At 43.2% G+C, this 14,930-nt stretch overlaps 1 protein-coding gene and 1 long non-coding RNA gene across 11 annotated transcripts in view; one reads left to right on the forward strand and one right to left on the reverse strand.

The window, feature by feature from the left end:
- Positions 1–2,955, forward strand: part of LOC136105755 (contactin-3) — a 108,370-nt gene extending 105,415 nt beyond the window's left edge. Inside the window, exons 20-21 of the mRNA XM_065845558.2 lie at positions 215–383; positions 934–2,955. Of these exons, the coding sequence (XP_065701630.1) occupies positions 215–383; positions 934–1,034 (270 nt within the window). The 3' untranslated portion in view covers positions 1,035–2,955. The remainder of the gene's footprint in view (positions 1–214; positions 384–933) is intronic.
- LOC136105756 (uncharacterized) overlaps positions 1–14,930 on the reverse strand; it is a 206,547-nt gene that overhangs the window by 6,856 nt on the left and 184,761 nt on the right. For 6 of the 10 annotated variants that reach the window (XR_011740748.1, XR_011740753.1, XR_011740750.1 and 3 more), the window contains 6 exons: positions 8,027–8,126; positions 6,697–6,818; positions 5,721–6,039; positions 5,492–5,593; positions 3,949–4,001; positions 916–1,051 (listed from right to left, as the gene is read on the reverse strand). This is a non-coding gene — a long non-coding RNA (uncharacterized lncRNA). Of the gene's footprint in view, positions 1–915; positions 1,052–3,948; positions 4,002–5,491; positions 5,594–5,720; positions 6,088–6,696; positions 6,819–8,026; positions 8,127–14,930 lie in introns of all 10 variants that reach the window. The other 4 variants (XR_011740749.1, XR_011740747.1, XR_011740751.1 and 1 more) reach the window with 4 other exon arrangements.

Genomic DNA, 14,930 nt, shown 5'->3' on the forward strand with positions numbered 1-14,930 from the left:
GCCATTTTAGATTAAAGCTGGAATAAAAGAGCTTGATTCATGTTACCTTCTTCCTTTAAATGTAATTTTGCCCTATACTATTAACCAAAAAACAGACCTCTTCTCTCATCACATCTTTTTAAAACCTGAAGGCTTGTTTTTAAGAAACACAGAAATGGCAGGGCAGGTCCTAGTGGAAGAACTGATGCCCTACAGCTCTGTGCTTGTGCTGCAGGTTTTGTACAGGACCAGCAGTCAGACCAACATGAACGTGCTGAACACGGACAAGACAACTGCTGAACTTTTCCTCCAGTTTAATGAAGATTACATCATAGAAGTAAAAGCAACAACTGATGGTGGAGATGGCACTAGCAGTGATCAGATCCTGATTCCCAGACTAGCCAGTAGGTCGATGCTGAATTACTATTATTTCCTCATGTGTTTATAAGGGTCCCCAACCAATATCAGAACCTCCTTTGTACAGAGAAACACGTCTCTGCCTTGGTGCAGGAAATCATTTCTAAATTTGCAGCTGACACCCAGCAATTGTCACAGCTTGTCTTTGTGGGAATTAAGTCCGTATTGATGGGGGGGAGGGGAAGAATTAATGCTTGTATGTCATATGGTAGTAAGGTAATAAAAAGAAAAGCAATTAACAGTCTTCATGCCCATATGCATGCATTCTCTTGAACTGGTGAATGACCGTGTAAATCAGTATTAAAACATTAGACTTTTTACTTTTCTCCCTTTTGTTATTATTACCTTGAAAGTAAAGACCGTTTGTACAGTGTCATCATTTTGCAATACATTTCTGTAGTTCTAAAATAGTGTATTTTTGTAAATTTTAATTCCTTCTCAGAAATTAAAATTTACAATAATTTTTGTTTAGCATCTAGGAAGAGTAGTAATTTGTCAGAGCTTTCATTTAATCCTGACCTTTTTGATTTGTCACAGGTATGGATGCAAGAGGTTCTGGTCCCTCAGTCTTGAATATCTTCAGTGTATCCAGCTTCTTACCAACAATATTATCTTTGACTCTAAATTCAGTGTTGTGATGATATATTTGCATTTGCTGGGGGGTGGGTGGAAGAGAATTGGTTACTAGAGAAAAGTGCTTTTTAACAAAAAAAAAACACGCAGTGGTTAATGCATGTTTTTCTTCTATCCTTACGTGTTTTTAAATTCTTTGTATTTCACTGTAGGTCGAAGTAAAAATAACATGTAAAGTTTAGCAAATCCTTTAAAAAGGAATCTAAAATGCCTTAATACTTGAACCAAAGGAGTTTACATATTACATACTTCAGATACAATGTAAGAGAGAGGGAAAGCAATCGCACTATGATAGAGCTACGAGGAAGAGCTTAGCTCAGTGAGAATCTCCATTTTGGCAGTGACACTCAATTGCTTTGGGTACATTCTGCATACAAAAGATGAAAACAGAGACACGGAGCTTCAATCACATGATAACATGTTGACCAAGCGGCCATTCTTAAGACAGTCTCATAATCCAGTAGGTTTGGATCGGTTTTCTTACTATTCTTTATATAAATTATTCTAAGTCTAGCAAGAAATCAAAGCTGGAATGCAGAGAAAAGTGATGGTTTGGACATTAGTTTTGCACAGTCCACGCTGGGGTGTCCAAGAGGCAGGGTTTTCACTACTGCTCCTAAGAAATTATTTCACAGCCGTGTCACAAAGAAGGCGCTCTGTTTTATCTCAGTGTACCTTTATGTACCTTTTCAAGCACCTGACCTTCCTCTCCATCAATAGACTTCAAAGTTAATTAATTTCCTTATATCCCCACCCTATAGTTCTTAACCAGGTTCTTTATTCATAAACAAGTTCTCCCACCTTCAGGCACATTTTTATCAGCCTTCTCTGAACTCCTATTAGTGTGTTTCACTAACAAAAGTGCCCAGTTGAAATCCAGTTGCACCATGGCCTTATGAAAAGGGACTATTACCACCTCCCTACCTTGTGATGTGGTGCTTCCACATACTCAGCCCCAAATCATCTTGCTCTTTTGTCTACCACACTGCACTGTTAACTCATCCTTAATTCAGTGTTACATTCACAACTCTCCTCCCTCCTGCTCTTTAACCAATTCAAAGCTATTTCGCATGGCCTGGCACTCCCATGCACCCCAGTAGTGTCACATGATTCTGCGAAGTTTATGGCAATACTATAGATTATTATTAAAAAAAATTACACAAAAACACTTCAGGCTTGCTATTCTAGAGAAGTCTATGCTTTCTTTCATAGCAATATATTAAAGATACATTAAACCTGGTATTTGACTTCTACAGTTGTGCATTTAGTCAACTCAGCCTTTTAGACACCTTTTAAAGAGCTGCCCACATATGGCAGAGCAAGTGTTCATGTGACATGAAGCTCATCCTTTCAAAGAATTATTTTTTTTTAAATCTCAGAGTATTATTACAACACAGAAACACAAGGGGACAGAACCAGGACTCATGAAATTATGGTAGCACTGTAGGAAAAAAATACTTTGATATGCATTCAAATAGCAAATTACCTTATGAGTATCACATTCAGAAGAAAATACATGCTAACTGTTGAAGCAAGAAAGATCTGTATATACTGTACATATATAGTTATAAATGGCTAGTTGCTTTTCCATGTGGCTAACCAGTGATGTTTTCAGACACTTGCTAATGGGGGGCGGGTGGGAGATGGAAAACAGGTGTTACTAGTAAGTATATATTTATGTTTCATGCAAAGGGTGACTCTTTCTAGTTGCACAGAACTGTAATCCATGTTCCTGTATTGCCATTTTCATGCAATGACATTGTATTATTTAATTTCTAGTTATATATCTCCATGAGATATGTACGGAGTACCTTGTTTCATATTGAAAAGCTCAAAACTTATCCTTAAACTTCCAGTTGTGTGTGTATCCTATGGTTATCTGTATGCATTTTTTCTATTCCTCTAATAAAATATTTATTACATTGAGGGATACTAGAATATTTTAAAGTAGTATTGCTTCTCTGTATTACATATTTACACACATGGGCATTTACTGCATCTAAAAATCCTTGTCTGTGTTCTTCACAGTATTTCTGCTAACTGGCACTTCTGGGCAGGATAGGGGTGGTTTCCCTCACAGTAGCTTTGCTGCTGAAAGACTAAAATCCCAACACAAGCCTATTTTTACGCAAAGCAGAGCAAGAGGGAGCAGTAAGGACATAAATACATCCCAGTCTGGCCCCAGAGGAGTCAGACACACCTGGGGCAGGGACCCAGTGCTGTACTTGAGTTTCTGAGCTCCACCTCTGCCCAAGGGTTTGCAACACCCTCATTCATTTCCCTGAGTCAGTTTCCCATCTATCCAATTAGGCTGTTTCCTCTTCACCAAAATGAAAGAAAAAAAATGAAAGAAAAAAAATATTGAAAAAGAGAGTTCTTTATAACAATCTATGTAGTATACCACTACTTAGCATTAAATTGCATGGCCTGTTCTCCCCTGTGAATTGTGTATTTCTTACAGACCGCAGCTGCCAGTAATGCCAGAGACTTTCTAGCACCAAAACCCTCTCACTGGCAACACAGGCAAAACAGAACTATATATTTTGAGCTTTTAAACCATGGCTCTTACCTGTGTGATAGGGAGCTGATCCAGCTGCTGCAATAAGGGTTAATAATAACCACAAAACATATACAAGTGTATACACAAGAGGCTCAACTGTCAAGTTTTCCCTTTCAGATGGCTGGAGCAGGACACCTGCCTTGCTCTGTATTTCCCCCAGTGCTCAGACTAGTCTTCCTTTAATCTGACCTCTGTGCCTCATCTCATGTTAATCCAGTGAATGTTAATTGCAGTAATAAAACTAACTTGATACTCCAGGGAGAGTTGGGAAAAAAAAATAAGCTGTTATTGGGAAAGAGCAGGAGGAAAAGGTGAAGAGCCAGTAAGGGATAAGGTGAGGGGTCCCTGAGCCAGCCTACCTCTTGCAGGCTCTTCCAGAGCAGCTTCTGTGACCAAGCTCAACAATTCAGTCCTGGGGAGGGAGAAGAAGAAATAAAAAAATCAATGATAATGAAAACATATAAATAACACTGTTTGTATGAGTGGAACTGCAGATGGTGAGGAATGTATTTCTGCCATTCCACTTCTGCTTGTACTTGCATCAAAAATAGTCAGCAGTTTATCACTCACAATTGCTCTTATTTGAAATCCAGTAAGAAAGAATAGCAGGCTTGAGTCATAGTTTTTAGGAAAACACTAATGTAAAGTGTATTTTCTTTTTTAATACGCTATACAAACATGTAGCTGAATCCCTCCAAGCTGCTCAGGAATGGTGAAGGCTACCAGAGCCCAAGGTCAGAACCGGGGCAGAGGAGGAGCAGGGGGAGCAAGGAAGGTGAACACCCAGAGGGACGAGCCCGTCCTTTCCCTGCTCCCTGCGGCGTTTGGGGTGAGATGTGGGTGCTGCGAGGAGGGCGAGCGCCCACAACAGCATCACCCTGCGGATTTCCAGGGCTTTTGCTGGAAACCGCTAGTGCCACTAAAAACTGGGTGACTTGCTGGGTTTTTTGGACAATGAGTCAAAACTGTCATTGTGCAAAGGAGGAAGGATACAAGAGTCCTGTCACCAGCTGGATGCACACAAAGAAAAAGGCAATTGATAGCTTAAAAAAAATCTTGCAACTGTGTTTGCCTGCTCTGGAAGCTGTAATGGCTTTTGCTGGCAATTGGAGTGCTGGGACTTGGGATTTCGAGGGTGAGGGCTGTTTGGGTTTAAAGTTTTTCACCCTGTACCAATATTCTCCCAAGATTTTGTTTTCTAAAGGTGTTCTTGTGCCACCTGAGTAACATAGGGTTTTTTTCATTCTTTCCTGGCACCTGTTTATATGACAGGATTTGATGACTCCTGTACTTCTGAAGCCCAAATTTCTCAGAGGTAGCTGGTATAAGAATTAAAAACCCCCTTTTTATTTGGACAGTTTACTCTGTTGGATATGTTGCAAACATGCAGGATCCTCTATGAATACAAAATCAGTTAAAAACTAATAACCCTTTAGCCCTAAGAAATAACTGGAGATCTCCGTTTTCTACTTAATTTGCCTTTCACTGGTGAAATGCAGAAGTGGGCAGTGCCTGTCAGGTTATATATGTTATAGCTTAATAACAGGCAATAAAGCAAGCTGTCCTGCATGAGGGAGTGCATTAGTCTGACAGCTTTCTGTCTGAAATAAATAACAATGGAATATTGTGAAAATAAAATGAGTTTGTAAACAGGCACTCGATCTCTTAGGAAAAACAACCTCCTCGATTGTTTTATGCTAATGTTTTGAACTCCTGAAAAGCAATAAAAAAGGTTATGTTTAGCAGAGATATAACTGAATGTATGTTATTTTGTTTTATCAAGCCTGCTTGATAAAAAGAGGCACTACTTTTCTTTAAATGTGATGCATATATAGTGCAAGCTGCAACATGATGGGGGGAGACAGGACACCACTTAACTGTATATCCAGATGTCAGTCTTACCCTCTTAGAAAATGAGCTTTTCTGCAAATAATTTTCACAGTTCACGGCTGCCTCCCTGGCGTGCATACAGCTTGGGTCTCACCAGGAAGCAGGACGTACAGCCTATAGAAAAGGACAGGCATTGTCTTTTTCCAAGCTTAAGATCTATTTCAACAGCCTCAGCAAGCGGAGGCTGCCTGCACCCAGTGTGTGTGGGAGCTGTTTCTCAGAAGTGCTATTAATGTCTCACCTTCGGCTTGGAGCTCTTTCCCAAGGTCAGCTAAGGATGCGGACATCTCCTTATCATCACCGGTCACCACTGCTCCATCAAAGCGCGGGCTGCAGGATGAGGAGCTGCAGACAGATGCTCTCTGGGCAGCTCCCCCAAAGGCCAGCGTGTCCCCCAGTGCTGCCCACGGCAGGGGACATCCTCTCCAGGACGGACCTACTGTCCTCCCTGTCCAGCCTCTCGGCAGGGACCTGCTCTGCTCTGCTCCCGCACATTTCTTCTCATGTCCACAGCCAGCGCAGTGGGCGCAACCTGAGCAGCAGGCAACGTCTCATCTTTGCTGGAGAAATACAGCGATCTCTAGGAGAGACCCTCAGAGCACGTATGTCTGCACACAAGCACAGTTTCCACAAACACAGGTAGCTGGCAGTCTAAAATACCCCTTGCCTGTCACCCATTTTGAGTCTATTTTCATGTTTTCCTCCTGTTGCAGGTGGCTGGGCACTGCCAGTGCTCCGGCTCTGTCCTGCCTTGTGTCAGGTGTTCCCCTCCCCAACAGTTTGGTATTTCACTAAGCAGACATCTGGCCTTTTCTTTCATGGGACTTCATCAGTTTTAATACTGAGCGTGTGATCTCACACACAGCCACCTTTCAGTGTCTGCAATGGCACTTACTATAATTCGAACCACACTCTTCATTTGCTTTGGTTTTGAACTGTTTTGAGACTTTTCAGTTTGTGCATGGGTGAGTGTTTCAGGGCACCTTTCCTTTATTTTTCCCATCTCTAAGAGTCAAGAAAACTTCATACACTCCTTTTGTATTAAATTTGTTTTCTCGAGCTCCTTGCTGATCTTTATGAGGTCAAGAAGTATCTTTGAAAGTGTCTTTTTTCTCTCTCTTTTTTTGGTAATGCACAAATATAAGAGACATGCCAGTAGCCCTATCTGTCATTACTAAGACACTTTCTTCCCGATGTACCCAAGATTATTTTCTTACCCTTTAAGAGCATAATTAGTCCTATGAGGTATGGACCATGCCTGCTCTCTGTGCTGTGCTCTTCATTCCATCTCAGTGATTAAATTCTCTTGGGTGGGAGAACGTCAAGGCAGTGGCAAATACTGAAAAAGGAAGAACCAAAAGCATCCTGTTAGGAGCCCATAGAAAGGAGGCAACTTTAAGATGTTCATTAATTTGACCCATGATAATTTAAACTCAAAGCAACTCCTAGGACAGGGGGGACATCCCAGAATTGTCCATCAGGAAAGAGCAACTTGCTCCTTGCTGCCCTCTCAGCCTCCAGGCTCCCAAATCCTGCACTGCTCGGGATGCAGAACAACCCAGCTGCAAGAGGATAAGCGACTCAGAGTCACTTCCCCACTCCATTGGCAGCAGAGCGTGCGGGACTGGAAACCTCCAGCAGCACATGGGGAGGGTTTGCACACCCTTGGTCAAAGGTGGGACCTAAAACCAGCTATCAAACCAGCTGCCCACTAATAATACAAGCATAAAACCACATCCTTTGAATGCAAGCGGCTGGCAGCCGCTCTCCCCGAGCACTTACTGCTGCATCCTCCTGCTCGGGGAAACAAGGGGCCTTGGAGCTCTGCCCACCCCACTGCAGTCACAGCACACACGGGCAGGTGCTGCAAACCACATGCAGGGACTTATTTTTAGGCACTGTGAACTCACTGCTCTGCAGCCCTAAATAGAAGTGCAGAGTGATTGTATGTCACCTCCAGGGAAGGTGCTGTGAACACTCCCCTGAGATTTGAGCACCTAAATGTTCTCCCTGTCCCCATTAATTTAGAAGGAATATTGACAGGCAGGAAAGTCGTTCGTTGGGATTGCTCTCCCCGGTGATTTCATTTTGGGGGATCTTTCCATTTTATGCTGGAATACAAGCAATGACCTGTTACATCAGTTAGAGACATAAAAAGAAACGAGTCAGAGAAAATAAGGGAAAGCCCTCTCTTTCATGCCCTTTATGATACAAATAATAAATCATTTTCCCAACTGAGGACCTGTAAAGGAGTCTATCAAAAAGGATGTGTATTTAAACAACAATTTCTCTCATTAGCAAGCCAAGAAGGGCCATGGTTAAAGCAGACAAATAATTTTTGTCACACTTCCTAACATTGCCACCAAACTGAGGCATTTAAAGTAACACTTGTCACAACACTAATTATCTATTTGAACAGCAGAGCTCTCAGCTGATTGAATGAGTTGTTCTGCACTGAGAACAGATCATCAGCCGCATCTGATCATCATTACTTTTCAGATATAGGATGTAAATTGACTGTAAAGACAAAAAATATGGCTTTGGTACCTTTACAGCAGCTTCATATGAGACAGAGGGGAACTCTTCTGCAGCGGCCAAAAGCTTCTGCTCATGTACTGGAAAACAATGTCTTGGGGTTTTGTGTTGCCTTGGAAACATGAAAAATAAAGCACCGTTAATTATCTCTTTTCAAGCAACCAGAGTATCTGGTGCTGAGGGCCTGATCCAAGGCTAATGAAACCCTTACCCCGATTTCAGCAAACTTTGATTGATCAGCCCTTCTAAACAAGGAGAGGACTGAGGCAGAACGAAGCTCGGCTGAGTTTTACTTATGGCTGTGTTTCCAGAGGAGTTACCGGGCGGGTTCAGGCAGACGCTCAAAGTGGTGGTTCGCAGGGGTTCCCTTCTTGCCTTCACATCCATGACTTTGTTAACGTTGTTGTCTGTTTATTTTTTTAACTATATGCCCTCTTTTTTCAAAGAGATGCTACCAGTTGATCTGATAAACATCCATGCAAACACACATACAAGAGCTATGTAAATCCCACATATACATTTTCTCCAGATAGGAAATCATGCCAGTATTCCCAGCCATTGGCATAGAAGCATGAGTTCAGCCAGACCTTCTGCTATCATTTTTCTGCCCAAAACACTGCCAAATAACAAAGTATCTGCTATTATATCTTCTGTATAATCATTTTTAACTGTTAATTAAACATTTTTAAACTGCAGAGTACTTACCTCCTTTCCTCCCATTACTAGTGGTGCTTTGGTCCTAATTATAAATCTCTACGAAACAGGTGAAGATTGCAATCAACTTCTTCTTGTGGGTGTTAGAAGTTGTCCTAAAATTTTATTTTGGAAAGACTGTTCACCCCCTGCCAGCTCAGCCCAAAGCAATCAGCTAAAACTCCAGCCACAAAGGCATGGAAGGATAAAAATAATTCCAGTAAAATCTTCTTAATTCCAGTAAAATCTTCTTAATTTTCTCTAGGAATTCTTCTCTCATTTATGAACCATGCTAAGTGTCTCTTCTTTTTCTTTTACAATGAATATTAATCTTTGCCTATCAACCCAAGCACAATTTTAGAGTATTTTCCACTCATTCATATTCACAATGTTGACTGTCATTGCTAAAGAACTTTGATTATCTGGTTTTGGATTTAGGCTGGGTTTTAACACAGCAGTACTTGACACCAGTGGAAGTATTTCATTAAGCAGGTGCTGGAGCAGGGTGAAGCCCTATGTGCTGCACAGCCTGTCCAAAGACAAGCACGCACTGATGAGCTGGAGAAATAGCCGAGGCCAAGACTCCAGCATTTGCAGCCACCGTGGTGACCTCGCGCAGTGGCTGGAGAATGAGCCCACGGCAGGGTACGGAGAAACACAGAGCACACGGGGGGCTTCTGCACCAAGGGGACCCAGCTGCAGTCCCTGCCACTTCCTTGGGGCATACAGGGGACACAGCGAAGCCCTGCCAGCTCTCTGCAATGGTGTGTTGGGCACATCTCATCCCGTCCAAGCACACCAACCCTTCTTGTCTCCATGGGCAAGACTGAGTTCCAACCTCACCTGCACAGCAGTGGGTGCTAAGAAGGGCACAGTTCAGCCACAAACCCAAAGCTGACTTCCCCACGTAACCCCAGGAGCCTGACACGCCCAATTCCAGCCATACCCACAGCTTTCCCATCATGCGTATGCGCTCTCACAGAATCATAGAATCATTTAGGAAAAGACCTTCAAGGTCATTAAGTCCAACCATTAATCTGCCAAGTCCACCACTAAAAAATATCCCCATAAGGGACACTGCCCCTTGACCATTTATTTGCATTAGCATATATGAAGTTCAAGCCCCGTTTCAGTGCTCGCAGGCAAAACCTGCCAGGCTGCAGGAAAAGCACCACTTTCATCTTGTAACACTACGCAAACATGGCAAATGCTATTTTTACATTTGGACCCAGCTATTTTAAGCAGAGATTTGCTTAAAAAGACACCGAAAGGCAACCTTTTCCTTTAGTTAGCCATCCATTTCTAAATGAGCTGTTTGTATTGGTAATTTTGAGTTTTCTTTTCTCTCTCCAGTTTTCCTAAGGAATAATGCCACTGGCAATCTCCATGAACCTCTTTTGACTGTTTCTGAAGGTTAAACTGACTACAAGAAAGCTGGATCAAAGGAGAAGAAAACACTTTACTCTAGAAGCACAGAAATATTTACATAGCACAAGATAAGCTAGAATTTCTCATTCCTACCATGTAGACATGCTTGTAAGAAAGTGTATAAAAATAAGCCATTTTTAGTTCATTTGGGAGGAAAAGAGGTATTTTGTAGCTCATGTAAGAAAAGAGAAACAAGGCTGGCAATCAGCACAGTTTGTAATGCATCTAATTGAAAAGATCCAGAGCTTTCAGGGTTTCCTGCCTGAAGGAGAAGAATCTCTTAGAGCCATTTTCATGCACGAGAGGAAAAGAGCATAAAACATCCCACCACAGCCTGGGGCTGACACCTCCTCCGAGGAGCAAAGCAGGAGTCTGGCTAAATAAACCACAGGTTCAAACGTCAAATGACAAAGCTGACTATTGATTGGGAAATGACTGCCAGAAACAATCAGGTTGATGCAGGCAGCCCTCAGAAAGCAAGACAAGAGCTTTATTTCTACCTTCTCTTCTGAGCTGCTCTCTGAGCTCCTCAGCTGGGACCACAAATGTCTGCAGCAGTCTACTGAGAGAACTGATGAGAAACAGTACAAATCGACCTGGGCTTGGTCATTGCAGAGCAATAATAAAAACAAGATAAAAGAGACATTTTCTCTCAACATGCTTCTCAAGAATTGCCCTCTTTTTGGCCAGCTATAGTAAACTGAGAATAATGGGAAGTTCAATACACTTATTGATATTTATTCTAACAAGTTCATCATCTCTCCTCACCGATGAGCTGAAACGAACCCATAAATGTTTCAGTATCAAACACCCACTTCTGCCTGCCCTCAGAGGAGCAGAGCTATTCGTTTTGCAGCTAATTAGTTACCTCTAGGAAGAAACAAGAAAAGCCATGCTTTAAATTAGACCCATCTGGTAAAGGCTTTCTTGAAAAGATGAGACTTATGTCATGTTTTGGAGCTATCGGAGGCAGAGCTTTCCCAGCAGAGGCCATCTGTCTCAGATAACTGCTGCCAGCCCTCAAGATTATCAATTAGTCTGTAATGATTGTTTATATGAAAAAGGTGAGTGAAGGGTCAGGAGGCTGACCTCTGAATGTGAACAAGCCCAGGTACTAAGAAGAGGAGGGGGACATCATTGCCCAACACCTCCCTTCAAGGAAATTGAAGGACTCTTGCTCTTCTTCAAGTAAGAACTGAAATGCTGCTGCTCCTTAACAGAAACATGCACTACAAAGTGTGCAGCAGGTTCAGGTCCATCCCCTGCCCAAGGGGTTTTAACCCAATATCTCTAATTTTCTTGAAGCCTTGTGGATTAGAGCCCTCTCTTACACCCTCCTCTGACCGTAGCTGCCTGAACTCCCAACTCCACCCCTGCGATGCTTTCAGAGATGAAAATACCATGATTTCTAGACCCGGACTGATGTGCTAACTAGGCTCCACTACGTACAGCCCACAGCATGGTCACAGCCACAGCTTCTAGACTAAATTGCCACAACCTGCACTTCCCAAATCTCAGAGGAGTCTCAGACCACAGCCAGATTTGGATTTATGTTTTCCCCCCCTATTTTATGCAGTTTCAATTAATTTCCAAAGTGCCACGTGCTGTATTCTCTGTTCACAGTGCAGCTGAAATGCAGTCACAGGAGTCTCATGTTACTGAAGCAGCTTCTGTCTTGCTGCTCTTATCAGGGCAGCACAGGGCTGGGACCAGCTTGTAAGGAGAGAAATTGCTTACATAATTTATGATGTCTCTTGTTGTCAAAATAATGAGACAACCTTAAAAATATAAGCAGACACTGTGAGGATCAATATGCTTAAAATGTTGAATTATATGGTAGTGGCATAAAATGGGAAATACTTGAAATTAGAAGAGAATAAAAGTCATCAATACTACATCATACATTGTTTTAAAGACAGAGGATTATGACATCGAGGTGGCTCAAGGAAGATACTTGCAGCGCCAAATAAACATTATTGCAGCAAAGGGACTCCACTGGTAGCATGTCATGCCTGTGACCTCCAGGGAAGGGACCTGCCAGGCAGCTGCTGTACATGTGCTTTTTAAGCATTTTTCATTAGAGATATGAAAAAAAGTGTTTGGACATCTGTTTCTCTATGTTGCAGAACACCTAAGTTATGTGAGCACAGAAACTCACACACAAAAAGATGCTCAAATGAACATGCTGAAAGGTGCTACAGCACCACTGGTCACAGGGGGAAAATCTTCCCCTGCACACCTGCAGCAGGGCAGGACTCCTGGCTCCCAACTTAAGGACCCACTCAAACAGATGACGACCAACGTATAAAGTATATACACAGACAACTGAGAATATGGCTGGTTGTTTTCTAAACACCAGCAGCAGAGAAGATGCTGATCAGCAGGCTGCAGATAGACACCACACATATTAGAATTAAAACTACAAGTTGTTGAGGTGTTCATTGTGCCTTTTTTCAGTTCGATTTTTGTCTGTGGGAAACCTTTCCTCAGAGAGGCTCTTGTCACAGAAACAGCAAGGTATGGATGGTAACAGCGTGAAATGAGAGATCCTGAAAAGTAGGACCATTCTGCAGGAAGCCCTGCATTTGCATGTTAAGCTACATCTATTCCCTGAATGCTCAGACACATCAAAGAAACCTCAGATTTTTAGTTAGCAGCAGACCTTTTAGCTCCAGCCTGACTTTAAAGGTCATGCATGTTTAGGGTTGATTTTTTGTGCCCAGCTGGAGCTGAGCTGGTTCCACAGCTCTCCGGAGGAACAGAGGTGAGAAAAGTGCCGGCTGAGCTGTGCCAGGACGTCAGGGTCACCGTCCCATCTGTAGCAAACAGTGTCTGACATCGGCCCCCGTTCCCAGTGACGGTGGCCCCGATACACTGGGATGTTGTACAAGAGACACTTCTCTGATATCGGTGACCTTAACAAGAGCTTTTTAGCACTTGTCAGGGCTATGACAGCTGGATCTTTTTAGGCATGTAAATGCAGTGCGAGCAGAAAGCAACTGAACAAAACCCACCGTCCTTTCCACAAAACACAGCCCTGAGGGAAGTTCAAGACATTTAAACTCAATTTTAACCTTTCTCATCTTCAAAAATCAGACTTATTTTTGACCGGGCTGAAGGTATCCTACCTGATATGGCAATTCTGCCCTTTGGCTTTGCGCTGTGCGGCTGGAGGGGTGGGCAGGGCTGACACCCCCCATCTCCCTCCCATCACCATCAGCAGGTACCCCCTCACCAGCCCCAGCCAGGGCTGCAGGGCACAGATGCTCAGCTGTTCTTCTCGCTCCTCGTCATCCTCCAAGGATGCCCTGACAAACAGTCGAGCATTGCAAGGTTTTCATCAACACTACCGAGCTCCCCAGCATGCTGTTCCCTCTCCTCCTTCGACACTCAGAAGCAGGTGAAGTGGGAGATAAAGAATAAAATTATGGCTCTTGTCATCATCTTCCAAATGAGAAGCACTGATGTGGCTGAATACTTGAATGTTCAGGAAAGGGGCAGACCTACACACTGGATTTACACACATAAATGTTGGCCTCAGCTACTGAATTCCTAGTGCTGAAGAAGGCTGAAGAAAAATTATCTGCATACAGAATGGATAAGATGCGAGGGCTTTTTTTTTGCCTGCCAGTATATACAGAAATTGAGTATTTCCTTTTTTATTTAGGGTGTGTGATTAGATAGATATGGCTTATACCTAATTATACTGCTGATATAGACAAGCAATTAAATAGCAATAGAAGCAAAGCACTTTCACCTGAAATGCACTGGGGAGCCAGTAGGGAAGGATCCCTGGAGAGATGGATTTAACTCCAGAAAGGAGAGGATACCCTCCAGAGGGTTATTATTTCAGTTATTCTGCACTGGTCATTTATCTTGCACATGCTGGCAAGACAGCACATGGTCCCACCTCCTGTGGAGGTGGAGCACAACTTCTGAAGCCACAAGGTAGGGAGCAGACAGAGGTGGGGACAGCTCTGGTCTCACGTCCCCCATCAGCGACACACACCCCAACACCAAGAGCAGAGGCTCAAACCCTCCAATCTCCCAGCACAACTGCAGGCACTGGAACTTACACAGACCTGTTTCAGGATGCCCTCCTTCCCCTCCCTCTTCTTCCTCTCATGGTACTGAGAGGCACTTTCTCACATAACTGAAGGAAAGTGCCGAACCTCAGAAGAATATTATTTCAAAGATGAACATGTCTTACTCAGAAATCTCAGATGTACTTGTTCAGCGCTTCATGGAAGGGCGAGTTCAGGTATGACAGCAGCTACCCACAGGGGTACCAGCGTTACACAGGGACAGGGGGTAGACACAGCTGGTGTCACCAGGCAAGCAGACTTGCTTAGCAAGGCAAAACATCCACCTGGGGCTTTGGAAGTCTCAGATTGTGGCCTCCCAGTTCTCTTGCACAAATGCATTTATGCTTTGCTCTGTTGCCTTCACAACTGCTGACGGTGCTGAGGCACCTGCTGTGCTGAGACCACTACTTATCCTGATGATGAATGTGACAAAATTGCTTGGGGTTTGGGGTTTTTTTAGCTGCTTGTTTGTCTGTATCTAGGTGAGTCCCTTATCTTACAGTTGGAGGAAGTTTTCTGTTACTTTCTACCTGTAACCCTCCTACCCAACAGCATCTTCTTTGAGTATCACAGTCCCCAGGACATCTGTTAGCAACAGTATTTGACATTGTGAAGTCTCCGAGGTTTGCTCTGGCTTATGGCATCTCATGCTACTTTGCATCCCTTTGCATTCGCCTCGTACTTGGTCCTTGGGCAGGTCATAAATCTGT

The sequence above is a fragment of the Patagioenas fasciata genome, chromosome 10 (assembly GCF_037038585.1).
Source record: "Patagioenas fasciata isolate bPatFas1 chromosome 10, bPatFas1.hap1, whole genome shotgun sequence".
Taxonomy (NCBI): domain Eukaryota; kingdom Metazoa; phylum Chordata; class Aves; order Columbiformes; family Columbidae; genus Patagioenas; species Patagioenas fasciata.